Consider the following 16,684-nt stretch of genomic DNA (forward strand, 5'->3'; position numbering starts at 1 on the left):
TAAGACACGATCCGGTCATATATGAAAATTAAAACAGGATTTGCTACCTTAAATCTAAAAAAGTCCATGCTTAAAGAAACTGATTTTGACTGTTACATAAATAACGTTTGCGAAATTAGGTGCAAGAGTTATGTGACAGATAATATACAAGGATTTAAATACAAGTTATGACATAATGGGTAAGATTGTAACGTACATTTAAGCACTTGTAATATTAACATCTCTTGTTGAATATGCCAGGTAAGCTGCGGTGTATTCTCTCTGACAAAATAAAAAAGAAAGCACGTATATGTATAATATTAGAAGGTACACAGTGCTACAGAACATTTCGGTTGGCACTTTTATTTCAAGTGAAGAGTTCTGTAACATAAATACAAGGTTTATACAAAACCGCTAAATTTGTCATGAGATTCCATTTTTTTTTTTTTTTTTTTTTCGGAAAATTAATACTATACTACTTATGTAACAGCAGGAAAATCAATAACGCGTATCCCTAAACGTAATATGACGCTAGAATTCTAATCCTTTGGCCAAAATAACAATACTTAAAAAAAAAGCAATAATAATTAAGGTTTTTTTCATTAATTTAAGCAGAGAGAATGAAGTTATAAAATTTATATTTATAATACACTTTACAGGTAGTTAACTTAAGGTGCATGTTACATGACCGACAGGTATATATAACAATTGACAGGTAGCTTCTGCATATAGTAGCGACGTAGACATACTGTATTTAAGAGTTTTATATCCTATCTCTTAGCCGTCGGACGTATTCTCTCCTTTTCAGTGTCTCTATCTTCAGCTACTGTCCATTCAGGATCATTCGGATCCTCGCCGTCTAAATCGCAACAAGCAGATTCGGTTGAATCCGATTCGGGAGAGTCCATTTCGCCTTCCTAGAAACGTATAAATACGAATGGTTAAACACGACCGTTGTTGTCGGCAATTACCTACACCCGAGATGTCACTTCGTGAATAAACTCTATTAAAAATTGCAAGCTTTTATACGGCAGCTGCGTGAACAAAGGAGCAAACTAGAGTCGTGTGAAAGATTTCTATAACGCATTGAAAATATTGTAACGATCGCGTTAACGGCGATACTTCTCTCGTAATTCAACATTTGCTAACTGGGTGTGTCTATGTGTATGTGAGATGAAAAATAAAATTAATTACGTTATAAAAGTATGAAGCGTCAAGTGGTACTGCTTACCGGAAATAGCCTCGAGAGGAGCCATGAAAGTTGGCTCAAAGTGTATATTAATAGTCAGTACTAGTACCCACATACATTTTAATATCATTAAAATTTCTCATTTTAGATACTCGATGCAAGAGATATCACTACGAATGCAATGTACGTACATCATCGCCCTTTTCTTCCTCGCGGGAGCATAAGGACGTCGAAGCTTGCCAGTGTCCGTCCGGCATAACTTCCAACATCTTATCGTAAATTTCTTCAGATAACGGGAATACTCTTGGCTCGTACGGTAATATCTGCAGAAAATTTTTTCGAAGCGTTACGATACGCGAATAATATTTATTTAAACAATACGAAATTATTAGCGCGCGTACTCACTTCGTTATAGTCTTCGGTAAATGCGACAGTGGCATCGTCTTTTCCAAGTTTTAAAGCGGGCATGGTGCGACGTCGCAAAGAATTTTGTAAAGCAGACGGCCGGTGCGAATCTAAACTCGATGACTCTGTGTCCTGCACCTGAGACGGAGTGGCGGGTGGAGACGTGATCGGGGATGTCACATCTCCACCGAAGTCACTGCTCGCGTGCGGCGACATAGGATCTAAAAAAAAGAATTGTTTTTTTGTTTCCACAAAAATAATTTTCTGATCTATTATTAAATAGCTTAGCATTATATTTCTCGCAATTGTAAAATCACGGTCGCGGTTTTCTTGAGTGTCTTGCGCGCGAAAGAATGACTCGACACATCCAAAACTGAGAGGAGGAGGCCTAGAATGGGCACTTGCTTCGACAGAGCAATTTTAAAATGTGAATCATTTTTTATGTACAAAAAAAATTATTAGTTTTACGTTATTAAGATTACTTTAAAATCAAAATAATAGTTTAATAATTAGAAAAAAAGTTTAATCTTCTAATCTTATTTAAATAATAAATAACTTTCTGAGTAAAAATTCATCTAGCTATTCATTATTTAAAAAAATAAAAAAAAAGTAAAATTAGAATTATAGTAAATAGTTGGTGGTAATAACGCGATAAGATCATAATGGAACGTAAAGACATACCTGGAGTGTTCGCACCACTGTCTGCTCTGCTGTCTATACGACGATTATGACGAATACGCGGCTGATTTGGCGTATTTAGATACGTCATAAAGCGTTTATATTCTTCACGTTCGCTACGTTCGTGCCTCAGAGCGATCGTTTCGTCCGACATGTCTTCACACTGAGAATTATACGATCATTGAATTAACATAGTTATGAAAGAAAAAATACTAAATTATTTCATTATATTGTTTGTTATCGTACACAACTAATTACAGCTTATTACTTACGTCACTGTCTTGACCAGTCCTGTGCATCACACCATTTTTCACGTCCAGTTTTACAGGTTCCTCGCATAATCTCCATCTTTAATAGTAAAAAAAAAAAATAGAGAAATGTTTTAATATAATACAGCAATAATTAAATTAATTACATTACATTAACTTTGTTTAAAAATTAAAACAAACATAAAATACAGATTATAAAATATCTTACTTTGGTGTTAATATCTCTTTATATTGTAACTTTTCAGGTCTAGTCGAAGCAGCGACACTATAAGGGATGACTATATTGTCGATGTCGTACGAATTTTGTCGCAAACGCCTGAAAAAAATAATTGTAAAACATATATTTGTGAATTAATGAATGCGACAACAACAATGATTTCGCAAAGAAAACGCGATCAACCGTTTTATATTCTTAAGCGCTTTCGTGTATAAAATAAAACTTTACATGCGAGATCGATATAGTGATTTCGCTAATGGAAACTATACTCGAAACATCGCTTCGCTTACCCATGTGAATTGGAACTTTTTTCTTTAACAACGTTTTTCTCCGACGAGGCAGTAACGTGTTGCAATGGAGAAGGCACTGGGGATGAGTGTTTGCTGGAACTTGAAAGCGCGCTAACGTCGTCTTCATCCTCAGTCGGCAACTTCGATACTTTTTTCTTGCTTAATCCAGGCACGCTTCTTTCGTGACTGAGTCTATTTCTCTTTCCATTTTTCAACATTTTCCTCTTGATTCCTGTTAAAAGAGATAGAGTTACTTCGCTTCGAAGAAAAGATGCGGCGAGATTAAATTTAATTTTTTTTTTAACGAGATAAAAAACGACGAAGTAATGTTCGATACGTACTTGCTGTAAGTATAGTTGAGGATGATTTCTTTAATCGCGCGGTATACTTCGTTCTATTGGGAAGTTTTTTATTTCTTCTTTCGTTGCTGTCTTTATCTTTTACTCGGGTAACTCGCAGATTGCCTCTTAACATTTTCTGTTGCCATTCCACTGATTTCATAATAGCTTCTAAATGTGTTCCATGTACAACTTCTGCAAGGAAGAAAAGATATGAAAAATATATTCCGTCGTGAAAAGATAAGCGATCGTTCATTAATAATATTCTAAGCTCTTACTCAACCGTTTGAAAATTTATCATTGGAAAGTTATTAATGATGTATCTACTTTTCTAGATTACGTTCTAGATAGTGTATCAATATTGAATAGATTAAAAAATATATGTTTACGAGCAAACGTACCGTCAGAGAATGACAACACCGGATGAAAACTGGGATCAACGAGTGCCACACGTTCCTGTACAGAAAGCTGTTCAATTGGTTCTTGAGGCTGCATTGGATCTAGCCTTCCTGTACATAAAGCACACGCAGGCAACACATGATCACAATTGCATCTCACTGTTGAAGCTTTGGCTGCGCGCTTTGAAACTTCATGTAGCCTGTCCACTTGCAAAAGCTTTCGCTTTCTGTAAAAATTCCATACAAATGGACGAGTTCTACTAGCTGGTAATTCACCCTCGGATGAATTATATCGTCCAGTGGACCCTGGTAGAGCGCCACTGTATCCATTAACGGTCTCCGCATTTTCGAGAACGACCAGGCCCTTCGCAGCTCTGATCTGCCGTTGCAATTCGTTATGTTGTCTAATTCTGTATTCTAAATCTGATATCTGTGCCTGTAGCCAGGTCCACCGTGATGCTACACCTGCACGATCCTGGGCATATCTCCATGCTGCTCTTTTGGATCTGTGCAAATAATGTAACAATACGATTGGCCTACTGATTGCAAGATTAAACATCGTATGTGTTCGTCGCGTAACGAGTCAGCCTATTATTGTAGAACGTATCTTTAAAGGTACGGTTAAATTAAAATTGAACTGTAAATTACTTTCAACCGCAACGTTTTACAGAAATAAACTTAACTCGAATAATTTGCATAGCATTGCTGCGACCGCACGTAAAATCAAATAGATATTAAATCTAAATGCTGAACGTCAAACTGTTACGAACCTGTTTCCGAAACAAAGCGTTTCATAAATAACTAAACGATAAAGAATCCAGAGCCGAGCCAAAAATATATTTCGGTCCGTTTTCTTAAACGATATTTATTACTCGTGATATAAGATAAAAGTACGAAAATTTTGTATCAAGGCTAAATTAGGTACTCATTTTTATATCGTGGGATAATTTTCGTATCATAAACGACAAGAAATTAAATAGCTTTGAAAAGTTAATTTAAAAATAACGTAAAACATTTAAAGACATTAACAATAAAACTAGACTTTCTATTACAATATTAAAAGAAATCATTGATGAACGATAAATAATATTTAAATTACCTATAAAAAATTAAAATATTACGTATTTGTGTAAAACTTAATTATATAATTATAATTATTTGTTAATTAAATATAATGCATATAAAAAAAAATAAAAATCGGTGAGTCATTAAATTTCGCAAAATTGATAAAATTAAAACGCACGAATGCTTAATGTAGGATTAATATTAATGTTAAATCTTTTGTAAAAACGTCACTTACATGGATAAACGTTGTTGTTGCGTATTGTTAAATGTCTGCATTTCATCGCAACTTTCTCCACCACTGCTGGATGCTGTACAATCCGAATCCAAGTTAGATTCCACAATATGTAATTGCGTGGACAAAGATCCGGCTACATTTTCCACTTCTTCACCATTTAGTTTAACCTGAGGGGTACCAAACACTGGCTGACGATTACCATTATTGCCGGATGTACCGACACCTATGTTATCCCGAGACCCTCCACCAAAATATCGGCACACTCTTTGACGATTCACACTGTTACTTTGAGCGACACACATCTTTTCAATTTTCTGCAGAAACGAATGCAAACTGCCGCCAATCTCAGGAAAGTTTCTCACATTGGACTTTGAACCAATATTGACTAATTCTTGCAAGAGATATTTTTTAACACCGTGATGGGCTAGCTCGAGAACACCGGTGTTCTCTTCCGCCACGTGTCTGCCCACTATTCTCGTTTGAAGTTTCCTCAGTCTTCTCAGTAAAAACGCGCATCTCCTTTCGGTCTCGAACTGTTTCTGCGCTACAATGTCCTGTTGCGATCTCAAATTGTTCGACTTCTGCTGGTCCACTGTGTCTACCGGGATATTTATATTATCGTTGCAGAGACTCATTACGTCCACGTCATTAAGTAAATCCCGTTCAAAAGACGCAAATCCTTCCTCGGGCATGGCAAACATCTCCACGCTGTCGACAGTGCCTTGCACTGGTTCACCGCCACTAGCGGAAATGTTCTCGGTGCTCTCCGCACCCTCTATCGAATTAATGACCTGCAAAATCTCCTCCACGTTGTGCCCGATATCAGCGACATTGGCTATGTTGCATTGCTCAGCCGTAATATCAGTGCTGAAGGCCATGATCTGATCGACATCCAGATTCTTATTGTCTTCCGTTTCGGTCTCGGTAGCCACCAAGGGCAAGTCCACGCTCGATTTCAAGAAACCCATGTTGTTTGTTTGATCACCCATAGATGGGTCGTTCATTATAATGTCGATCACCTTCCCCTCGGCGTGACCGGCGTCCGGCAGCGTGACCGGCCGCTCAAAGTCCTCCTCCTCCTCCTCTTCTTCCTCCTCCGCCGCCGTCGCCACCGCCGGCGCCGCCGCCTGCTGCTGCAAACACGACGCACCGTTCCTCGATCCGATCAAGTCGGACGCGTTCGCAAACGCGGATAGCGAATCGAGGTCGTTTGCATACTTGGAGTTAATGACATCGCGTATGAGGTCCTTTGAGATACCACGCAAACACTGCTCGTCGATCTTGGTCGGTTGAACGTTCGCCGGCACTACGAACTTGGTCAGGATCTCACGATTCTGGCACACCTGCGTAGCCTGCTCGGCGGACAGAAAGCCGCTGGCAGCTGGTAGGGTAGGGAGCAAGTTTTCAGGCTTTTGAGGACCGCCTTCCGTCAGAGCAGGGGCCATCACTGCCACTGACGCTGCCAGTGCCGCGGCCTCCACATCCAGAGGCTCCCACGACGTGCCACGAAGTGCGCGTCCGCCGCTCCTGCACTCCCCGTGTGTACCGCTCACTCCCATTCATCCATTACTACGGCTCTGTCCTACCTCCCTTACCGTCCGCCCCTTCTTCACTGCGAAACTTAACTTAACGTTTCAACTTTTCTTTTTCTCTTTATTCTAATAAACAGTTTATCGTTGGCCTGCCGTCACCTGCGGCCACGCAATTACGTTGTTTCCACTGTATCACCCATGTTATCGATCAGGAATTTCCATTGTCATAAGGTGATATCCTTTTCCTGAAAAAAAGTCCAAATGTTATATCATGTATTTATTACGTACAAATTATTAAAAAAAAAAAAAAAGACTAATAATAACCAACGAAAGTAGTCCAACAGAATTCAACACACGACCGTGGACTTTGAAATTAATTCAGATACCAATACTTTCGGTTTCACAAACGAGCTTCGAGTATCTTTCAATAAACGAATTTCCAAAAAAATCAATAGTGCCAGCCAAGCCCTTTAATCGCACGCTCAAACGGGGTTATCTATGCGTTACGCAAAATTACATAACATTTTTTTTGTCAAGCTACATACATTACTATCGTGGAGCTGTTGGCCGCGAGGCGCACGCGTGCTCGCGAGAGACTTCGTTCCGAAAGAAACAACGTGTGATCATCGCGGAGCTCAACTTACTTCGTCTTCACGTTTGAGGAAGTGTAGCATACTTGATCTCCCTAAGCGTATTCCGAGTGCGTCCTTTCACAACGCCTTATTGCAGGAACGACGATAACGACGGGAGACAACGGGTGCAACGACGCTTGTTCAGTTTCAGGGCGACAGCTTCCCAGAGTCGGACTTTGTGCCCGGCACAATAATTCGCAGCGGTCCTCTCGCTCGCAGTCGTCGGGCGACGTGGCGCTATTAAAATACCTTCGAGCGCCCTGGTACAGGAGACAACCGGTGCACCAGGTTCCGCGTGCCGTTCCTCTTCCGCGAGTGCGTCCTGGAAAAGAAAAGAAAAGAATGAGATCAGCGACCGGGTCACGAACACTTTGCTGCACGCTTTTGCATCCTCGCGAAAGACGCCGCCGCGCACTTCCGCAGCGAAAGCTACGGACTGCGATCATTAGCTTAATTTCAGGAAAGCATTTTACGGTCGAGTACTCAGCGGAGTACCATCGAGCTCTCGTGGATCAGCGAGATGCGCTTTGACGCTGGAAGGGAGACGAGAACTTTCATTTCGCGCGCGAATCCGCTCGTCGTTTTTTCTCCTCTTCTTCTACTTCTTTTTTTTTCTCAACGAACCCGACTTCCGCGCAGTTTTCAACGCTTTTGAATCCGCACGGAGACTTCGGGCGTCCCAGGCGAAATCACGGCATCCTGATTAGGCGCGATTGGTTTGGATTTTCAGGCCGTTCGATGAGTCACGCTGGCAGCGCGCTGCGACGCTTAATTTTCAGACAGTTTTTTTATCTTATCGGATTCTTACGGTCTTTCATAAGCACCGTCGAGCAGCTGTGTGCAATTTTTACGTCGCGTTACGTCTTCGATTATTTTCTAATATCTATCTCGCGCCCGGAGGAAGAGTTTTGCCGACGCAAGAGTGACTTTCGATCGCGAAATCGCGGATCTCGCCTCGCTTTTACCTCGCTCGGTCTTCGAAGACTATCCCGATCGCACGCGATAAGATTCGAGCTTCCTTCCTTTCCAAGTATTGACACCTGCCTCCTTCGGGAGAACAATGCGGCCGGCTACTTGCGCCGCACTCGAGTCTTATCCTTCTTTTCTTTTCGTTATTATAGAGACATATCCCAGCCGAGGCTTCTTAATGGACTGCTGATTCAAACTTTCAAAGTGCGTCTGGCGACGGAACGTTGCTATAGTTACAACGCTTCACGGTGTTTTTCAGCGCGGATGCAACAACGGGTGTTAAATGTAGATCGGATTCGCGGGACTGAAATAAAGAAAATAAAAAAAAGAAAAATAAATAAAATAAAATAAATAAACGAAGCCGAGGAAGGCGCAACGCGTCGAGAACAATTGATAACAGACGACACGGAGACACCCATTCGTGGCAGCCGATACGTACAAATGACTCACACGACGGCGATATAAACAAGCAAAATCTTAGCAGATACGATGCGGCGCGTGAGCCTCCGGCGCGTTTAATTCCTTCGCATCTCCTTCGCGCCGTAGGGACACGCCGCGGAGCCAGCTGATCCACGATCGCGTCGGCTTATCAATCGAGTTCCCGCCGGTCCTGTTCCCCGGCGCTCCTCTTATCGCGACGCTTCGCTATCAACGCGTGGAGCGCTGCGAGTAGCGCGTGTTCCCCTCCGGCGATCGGCGGATACGCGAGAAAGAATGTTGTTAAACTCGCGTTCTTTTTCTTTTTTTTTTCTCTCTCTTTTTTCTTTTGCGACCGCAGCTGCTGCATCGCTCTCGCGAACCGGGAGATTTCCCGGGTTTCGCATTCAACCGGGCGAACGTTGAGGCAAAACGGATAAGGCGCTCACGGACGCGTGCAATCGCACCGGAAGTCGCCCGATATTTCATCGCGGACGTATTGTCGGCCGGCGGGCGAGACAAAGGGAGCTGCGACGGGATGCGAGTGAGAAAAAGAGGCCGAAAGGGGAGGGGGGGAGGGAAAAAGACGGCGGAGTCACCGGGACGAGAAATCGAAAGCGGGCAAAAGGCCGAAAGGAAAAAAGGATTCGTCTGGAGGGAGAGGGAGGGAAGGGAGACTTCGACCGGGAGTGCCGGCGGGAAGATGGACGAAGGGAGGATAGGGAAGAGATGCCGGGGGCGCGCGCGGGGGAAGGGAAGGGGGAGAATAGGGAGTGAAACCGGGACTCTCCCGAGGGTGCGAAGTTCTATCGCGCTCGCGGGGAGACACGCGCCTTTCGACCCGACGTGTCGTAATTTCATCATCGTGCCGCGCGGCGCGCACACACACACGCACACACATACACGCACACATACACGTACGCGCGCACACGAGATCGCGCGGCGCAGGTAAATTAAAGCAGCGGCACATTGTCTGACGCATTGCCACGTGATACGCTCGCGGCGAGTTAATGAAAAAGAACGGCCCGGCGAGGGAACGACGAGAAGCCGCGCCGCTTCTTCTTCCTCGTCATCGCCGTCGGTCGCGCGCGCGACGGCGGCGTCTATTGCATAACGCGGCGCGCCGCGTCGCGCACATTTTTCGTTACATCGCCGACGAGGGAGCACGAGGTGGCACGCGGCGGTTTAAGCTACCGGCTTTCGGCTTCTACCTACGCGCGCCTGAACGGCGGAGATCGGCCCGGATTCTCCGCTGCAGTGACAACGACGAACGGACCTCCGGCACGTACATTTCCACGCGCGAGCGTAAGCTCCTCGCGGCGCCGTCGCGAAGAAACGCCGCTCTACCAGGAATCGCCTTCCCTCTCCCCGCTGCGGCATCCGCGTTTCGCGACGACGGCGGGAGAGAGTATCGAGCGCGCCTCACGCCGCCGAGAAGCAGCAGCAACACCCGAACAATAACACGCGAGCACGCAGGGCGGCGTAACCGCGCGGGGGCCGCGACGGCGACGACGACCGATATCCTCCGCTGCCGCCGCCACCTCTCCTCGTTACCGCTTCTGCACGCGAGGACGCCGTCGTTCGGGAACACGCCCGCCTCCGTACGTTGTCCGCGCGTAAAAATTTCTAGGGGGTTTTTTCCTCGTTTCGCGACCGATCCGCGCGGACGTTTCCGTCGTCCCGCGACGTACAATGGCGGAGCAAAAAAACAGGCCTCGGAAGGTAGTCGCTTCCCTCGGATTCACGGGTTACAACGCACGCTCTCCTTCCTCTCTCGCTCGCTTATTCGCGCCGTCTCCGTCCTTCTCTCTCTCTCGCGCTCTTTTTTTCCTGCCTCTCCCTCTACCTCGCGCCAACTCGCTCGCTCTCTCTCTCTCTCTATCCTAACGCTCGCGATCTCTCTCTCTTTCCCCGTCTCTCTCACGCTCTCTTTCTCTCTCCAGCCAACCATCTCGCTCGCTCTCACCTCTTCGTGGCCGGGCTCGGCATGCTCTCGTGGGATAGCGCCGCAGGCTCGAGCGAAGAAACGATGCCTGGGCCTCGGCCCTACACGGGCCCCGTTCTCGCGCACAACACCACCTCGTGCAGAGTCGCCGGTACGTAAGCGCGCCCTGATACCGGACCCGCGGGGCCGCCGTCCGTCACACCCAGAAACGCGCACGATAATCCCGTCGTTCGCGCTCGGCTGCTCTCGTCCACCGCCGATCTCCGTTTGCGAGGCGACGCGCGCGCGTTCTCTCCTCGGTCTCGTTCCGTCTCACTCTCTCCTTCTCACTTCCTCTTCTCGCCGTTCGTATGTATCTCTCTCTCTTCCTCTTCACGTAACTGTCGTCACGAATACGTCGTATGCGCGGCACCCGTCGATCGTCCGCGGCACGGACCGCCGCTCGGCTTTCTTCCCTTCGCACGCGGGACGAGGACACGCTCGGACACGACACGCACGCACGCACGAGCACACACCGTCGCGCGAAAAACGCCTCGCACCACGGCGGCGGCGGCGGCGGGGGCTGGCCGTCGTCGTCAACAGCACGCGCGTTCCGCCAGCAGCACGCAGTCGAACACGCGCGGACAATCGCACCCGGACGGCCACCACTCGGTCGGCTTCACGGAAAAAAGTCCGACTCGGCAAAGACGCGAGCTATTTATCAATAATGTATATAGGAAGTACGGCCAACTTCGCTCGCCACCATCATTGCCATGATGCCGTCGCGCGCGATCGACCAATACTGCGGCGCCGCTGGCCGGATGTGGCCTTCGTGGGCCACGCCGTCCAATCGGATTCGCCCGCTGATGCCGCAACGTCCGATGCTAAAGTCCGACCCGCAAGCCTGCCGCGGGCAGCGCGCCGCCACCGGCGCGCGCATGCGCGTCACTTCCGGTATCGTCCGACGCGTAGCGCGCGACACGCAGCCGCCAAAATTCGACCCAGAGCCTCCAACCGACACGACGCCCTTGCGCCCCGGCCATCTCCTTTGTCCGTTCCCTTTCGTAAGTTCTTGAATTGAGATTAATGCGCGGCCTCGACGTGGATTCCCGTCTACGGACAAACGTCGTGGCGACTCGCGATTTCCGCGCCGATGCTCGCATTCCAAATATGGCGTCGCCGCCGCCGCGACGTAGGCGGAAAAATCGCCGGCGTAATGACGATCGCGAAACGGAATTCGAGATCGCGAGCCTGTTTCACGGCGCTCCATACCCACGGAGGAGAAGGGAGAGGCGGGACGACTCGACAATTGACGGTCAGTAATAAGGTACATCTACTGTTTTCGCGTTCCCTTGGTTGCCTCGCGGGAACTGCGAGACCCCGAAAGACGATCTTGCTAATTGCCATTTTTTGCGCAGGGATCCGGATGGCCTGTAAACGCGACGACGCATTGCACCTGTTTACTCGAGGCTTGCATCAGATGTACGGAATTTTCTGATTTATTCGTCGACCCCGCGATGGAGATCGCGCTGCCGTTAGATGTCGCGCCGAGTCTAGTCGACGACGCTGTCCACCAGCCGATCGATACGTGGTGCACGGAAAGCAGATATGGTATTTCGCTGCGACGAGTTTCTGTGCGGCGAGCGGCGACGGCGGCTGGCGTACGTGACTTCCCCCACTCCTCGGCCGCCGAGCGCGGGGAAGGAGGAGGCCGCGCTCTCCCTCAGTCTTCTGTGACCGGTGCTCCGCGACACATCTACGCGCGCGCTTTGTGTCGATTCGACGCACACCACGGCGAGGTCACATACTCAAGCCGCCTCGCAGCACCAGGAACACCATTCCTGACGGTGAGTGTACGAGTGAGTGTACGAGATAATTTTTGTTAGCGAGACTTTCGGTTATAAATTGTCAATTGCGAGAAAACAGAATAGTTAACAAACAATAAAGCAGAAAAAGGGACAAAATTAATTTAATATACGTTAAATAAAATATAATTAAGATATGCAAATAAATTATGAACGTAGTTTTGTTAATTCTTGATAAATTTAATTCACGACTTGTAAGCACGGCGTATAATTCGTAATTTATTGTTCTACAAATGTTTGCGAGTAAAATTATTAAAAGAAGTCTTTTTATCTTGGTATTTTAGAAACGTAACTGTCGATAAGTGTTCAAGTTCGTGCGGTCGATGATATCAGCGGAGGAAGTGACTTACCTACCGAACTTTTAACGCTGCGTGACAAAGATGGCGACACTAATCCAGTTCAACATGTAAGGTCCAACGGTTCGCAGGCAAGATGGTTCTTTCCGTTTCGTCGAAAGTGTTTGTCGAGTGACCAGTGCAAGGATGCGGAAGGACAGCCCATCCAGCCGGGAAAATCGGATCGCCGTTTGGTGAGTGCAAATCTCACATATTACGTCTAATCAAACTCCGACTGACTGCGTACGGATGCTCGATTCAATCGAGCGTAAGAATGAGCGGAAAAGAATCGCGGCAAGCACGAACAGACGAGCCTCGACAACCGGCGATCTTTATCTCTTTAACAATCGCCGAGAGGCTTTTTTTCTCGTCCCAAATATCAAAAACGTTACGAGTTGTTAACAGATCCAAAGACGAGGACGAGTTCACACTTGAACTTGAATTGCGATCTCGAATAAAAGTAGCCCGAGAGATCGCGTTTTATCGCGCTAAACCTGCAACGGAACGCATTCGCGGAATAATTTGCATAAACCCAAACAATTTTTCTCGCGACCGGGCCGTAGCGGGGAATTAATTGAAATCCCGGCGGCGAGCGGTCGGAAGACCGCTGTTTTCGCGTTTTCGATTAATCGATGCGAATGATACAATGCGCTTCGTGAAATATGCGAAAAAGCCGCGGGGAAGCGGGTAAGGACGGCCGCGGCGAGGGACGAGAGGGAGAGGAACGTAGACGCGGATAAATTGAAAGGGTGGCGGGCGGAGAGAGGGGAGGAGGGGGGTGGCGGAAGAGGGAGGGCGACGGAGAAGGACGCGGGCGGGAGGGCGCGCGAGAGGGAGATATGGAAGCTAGCGTGAATATTTTTACCCAAGCCTGTTAACTACACTCTGTTATTTTATCTCACGTACGTGGCTTTCCTACTACCACCGTCGCGCCGGCGCTGGAATATAAGTTTTAAGGCGTGTTTTGATAGCGTCAGGGCGTGTCAGCCGGGGCTTCCTACCTAATGGATCGCTTCTTCGCCCGTTCGTTCCGTACTTTTTGAAGAGTGCACGGCTCATGATACCGCGAAACCCACCCGCCTCCCCCCCGCGCCTTCCCCGAGGATGCACCTTGCGTTTTTCACGAAACCTCGCGGTCCTCTCTCCGGCACCAGCGAGCTTACAGCATCGATCGTATCGCGGCCGAGTACCGCGGTTCTGCGAGAGCTAAGAACGCTCGAGATGCGTTTTATCAAAGCGGGACACGTTCGAAATAAATCCCACAAATTAATAAGTTTCTCGAAATTAATATTAATTAATACCTCGGAGATTTACTTTCGTGGGACGAGAAATTTCTTTAGAGATACGTCTCGCCATCGATTTTGTACCTTGTAACGAGCGACCTGAACCTAGGCAAGCGCGCGGATCTCTCGCGCGGTGTCCCCAGTTTATCTCCCGCGTGCACGACGCGCGACGGCGACCCCCGCGATCGGGTCTGGCGGAAAAACCGCTTTGCGATTATCCGTTTCGATGATAATTTCGCGCTGCGGAAGGATGAATGGGAAATGGCGGCGAGCGCGCGGATGAATGAACCGGCGCGTACACGCAGAAACGCGGGCGCGTCGTTGTTTTGGTTATTTTGGCAAACCTAACATAACACGGCTTGTTGTTTAACAAAATAATTGATTTTGTCGCCTCGTCTCCGCGCTGCCCGTCCCCTCCCCCCCTTGGCTCCCCCTCCGTCGTCGTCGTCGTCGTCGTCATCGCCTCTTCTCTCGTTCTTCGCGCGTTCTCGTCCGTCACTTGTTCCCGCGTCCCCCTTTCGAGACTCCCTTGCCTCTCTGTCTCATCGACGACCCGCTTCCACCGCTTCGGCAGATCTAAGACACGCGCCGGATAGCAGCCGCTACTTAGCCGCCGTACGAAAACAAATTGTTCGATTCCGTTTGTTTGCCGCGCGATGAAGAACTCCGCCGTGGATTAGTCGCCCGCGAACAAGGCCGGTCTTGGCGCCGGCCAGCGGCGACACCCCCTTCGATTCTACGTTCCTTCCACGTTTTCGTCATCCGCGGATCCTTTCCGCGCGATCGTCGTCCTTTGGTCTCCTCCGGTCGTCGACGACAGGATATTTTAGACAACGCGCGACCGGTCCGTGCATACGCGCGAGAGAGAAGACACTAAAAGACATCGTCGTAATTATAGAAAAGCGCGCCGCAGCGGTGACGATTTAGAGAAAACTTGTCGTCGCTCATCGACATCGCCGCTCACTTTTCTCCCCTTCTTTTTTTTTTAACTTTTTTTTTTTTCTCCAGCCGCGAACGTGTTTACTTTGGTAAAAGCGAACGAAAGAGTCGCGTCGCGACGTTAATACTAATTCGAGATTCAACCCCCGTTTGCCAAAGACCCGCCGGAGGACACCGGCGCCGACTGACGGTGTCCTCGCCCGCGCGAAGCTTCCTCTTCGTTCTTGTCGCCGTTGCGGGCGTAAAAAAATGGAGGACGAGTACTCGCCTTTTCGAGCTAGAAAAATATTATTTCAGATACGCGCGATAAATAGACCCGGGCCTCGAGGGGGGAGGACGATCGCTGATACAATTACAATTTTTCTAACGCAATTTTCGGCGCTCGCGACGACTAATGCGCGCTTCATTACTAGGCTCGTTGTAACATCGTTCCGGTTTGATTGAATAATATCGCGGTGTTGTTAATTATTCTAGCGTGTTCCGCTTGGAAATTACTTCGGCTCTTGAAAGGGCTCGCGCGCGAGAAAATTTCGGTCTCGATGTCGATTTCAAAGAGCGCGTTTCGCGAATCGATGCGCGACCGCGAGTTTTTCGAAAACTAGACGCGCGGGATCCGAAAAATTAGGCGTCGCTCTTCCGGATTGGAAGGAGGCCTTCTCTCTTTGTGCCTGAAATACACCCCGGGATCCCTGAACGAGCGGCATCTGTAATAACAAGGCCGTTCTTACGGTCCACTCTCCCCTTCGCGTGCGCGAGTAGCGAGTACGCGGACGAGCCGAGCTTTGAGCTGGCCTTCGAGTGTTCGATTAGGCCGATTGAACATTACGGGCTTAATGGAAGCGTCGTTGCGGTGAAATTCCCAGCCTCCTCCTCCTCTTTCGCGTCAACTAATGTGAAAAAATAATTTGAGTCGATCGGAGGTTGAATAAAGCTGCTCGGGGCAGATAAAAATTCGAGACGCCAAACATAAAAGAAAAAAAAATTAATCAACCCTGTTTAATACGGTTTATCAATGTTAATTCGTCAGTTATATTCATATCCTTAGATTCATATCCTCAGACTGATTACTCGAATTATAACTAATTAATCTAATAATAAAATATCGCGGCGCATCCTTTCTGCGAAACAGAATCCCATCGAGTAGACTCACGTCGGTTGTACTTCGCGTTTGTGCGATCGCGGCGGATCTCCTCGAGTCTCCGCTGCGCGGAAAATACGCTTCCGCTCAAAGCGCGATTATATTTCGTTCCTCTTAATTTAATTCCGCGTTTCCGTGCACGCTCGTCCAGCACGCTCGTCACACATGCGCGACGCAAGTGCGCGAGTACTTAGCACCGCCACGGCGGCGGTCGATATGTGGTCACAATGAAGGGTGTGGCATTTGAGGACCAGAAGCTTCTCGCTCTACCGTCCGCTTTATCCTACGATTGGCTGTTGCCAGGTGTCGAGAATGGCGGACCTTTCGTGGCGGCCCCGTCGAACCCCTTTCTCGCCCCGTCTGTTCGGCGCATCCGGTCCCGTCAGATGCTGCCGGGCTTCCTCGGTCTCCTTTTTCCCTTTTTTTTTTTTCATCCTGGAATTGTTTCTCGCTTAAGAAGCGCGGAGGACCCCGGAAAACCAACTCGCTCTCGCTCGTTTTTGCGCTGGAGAGCGTGGAGTCGTTTTAATTAATTAAATTGTCCACCGAAATTTTTGCCTTCAAATCGCGGGAAAATAATATAAGTA

At 47.8% G+C, this 16,684-nt stretch overlaps 1 protein-coding gene across 2 annotated transcripts; it reads right to left on the reverse strand.

Annotated features, from left to right (window-relative positions):
• Window positions 1–600: 600 nt before the first annotated feature.
• On the reverse strand, window positions 601–11,251 carry Nsl1 (non-specific lethal 1). Of its 2 annotated transcripts, XM_070673138.1 has the most exons (13): window positions 10,580–11,251; window positions 8,193–8,500; window positions 7,240–7,549; window positions 5,064–6,840; window positions 3,767–4,269; window positions 3,369–3,560; window positions 3,028–3,259; window positions 2,729–2,836; window positions 2,524–2,599; window positions 2,255–2,414; window positions 1,574–1,794; window positions 1,360–1,491; window positions 601–896 (listed from the first exon to the last, which is right to left on the reverse strand). In XM_070673138.1, the coding sequence occupies exons 4-13, from the start codon at window positions 6,620–6,622 to the stop codon at window positions 750–752; spliced, it is 3,330 nt and encodes a 1,109-aa protein (XP_070529239.1). In that variant the 5' UTR covers window positions 6,623–6,840; window positions 7,240–7,549; window positions 8,193–8,500; window positions 10,580–11,251; the 3' UTR covers window positions 601–749. The 2 variants fall into 2 exon arrangements, with proteins under 2 accessions (XP_070529239.1, XP_070529238.1); XM_070673137.1 differs by lacking the exon at window positions 8,193–8,500.
• Window positions 11,252–16,684: the final 5,433 nt, after the last annotated feature.

The sequence above is a fragment of the Cardiocondyla obscurior genome, linkage group LG27 (genome assembly GCF_019399895.1).
Source record: "Cardiocondyla obscurior isolate alpha-2009 linkage group LG27, Cobs3.1, whole genome shotgun sequence".
Lineage (NCBI taxonomy): Eukaryota > Metazoa > Arthropoda > Insecta > Hymenoptera > Formicidae > Cardiocondyla > Cardiocondyla obscurior.

Bases quoted from the DNA above. Each gene is read 5' to 3' on its own strand.
- Nsl1 (XM_070673137.1), bottom strand. From the start codon at position 6,622: ATGGGAGTGAGCGGTACACACGGGGAGTGCAGGAGCGGCGGACGCGCA. The intron at 3,561-3,766 runs GTACGTTTGCTC...TCTTCCTTGCAG, and splicing joins GGTGTTGTCATTCTCTGACG to AAGTTGTACATGGAACACAT. The intron at 897-1,359 runs GTACGTACATTG...ATACGTTTCTAG, and splicing joins AGGAAGAAAAGGGCGATGAT to GAAGGCGAAATGGACTCTCC.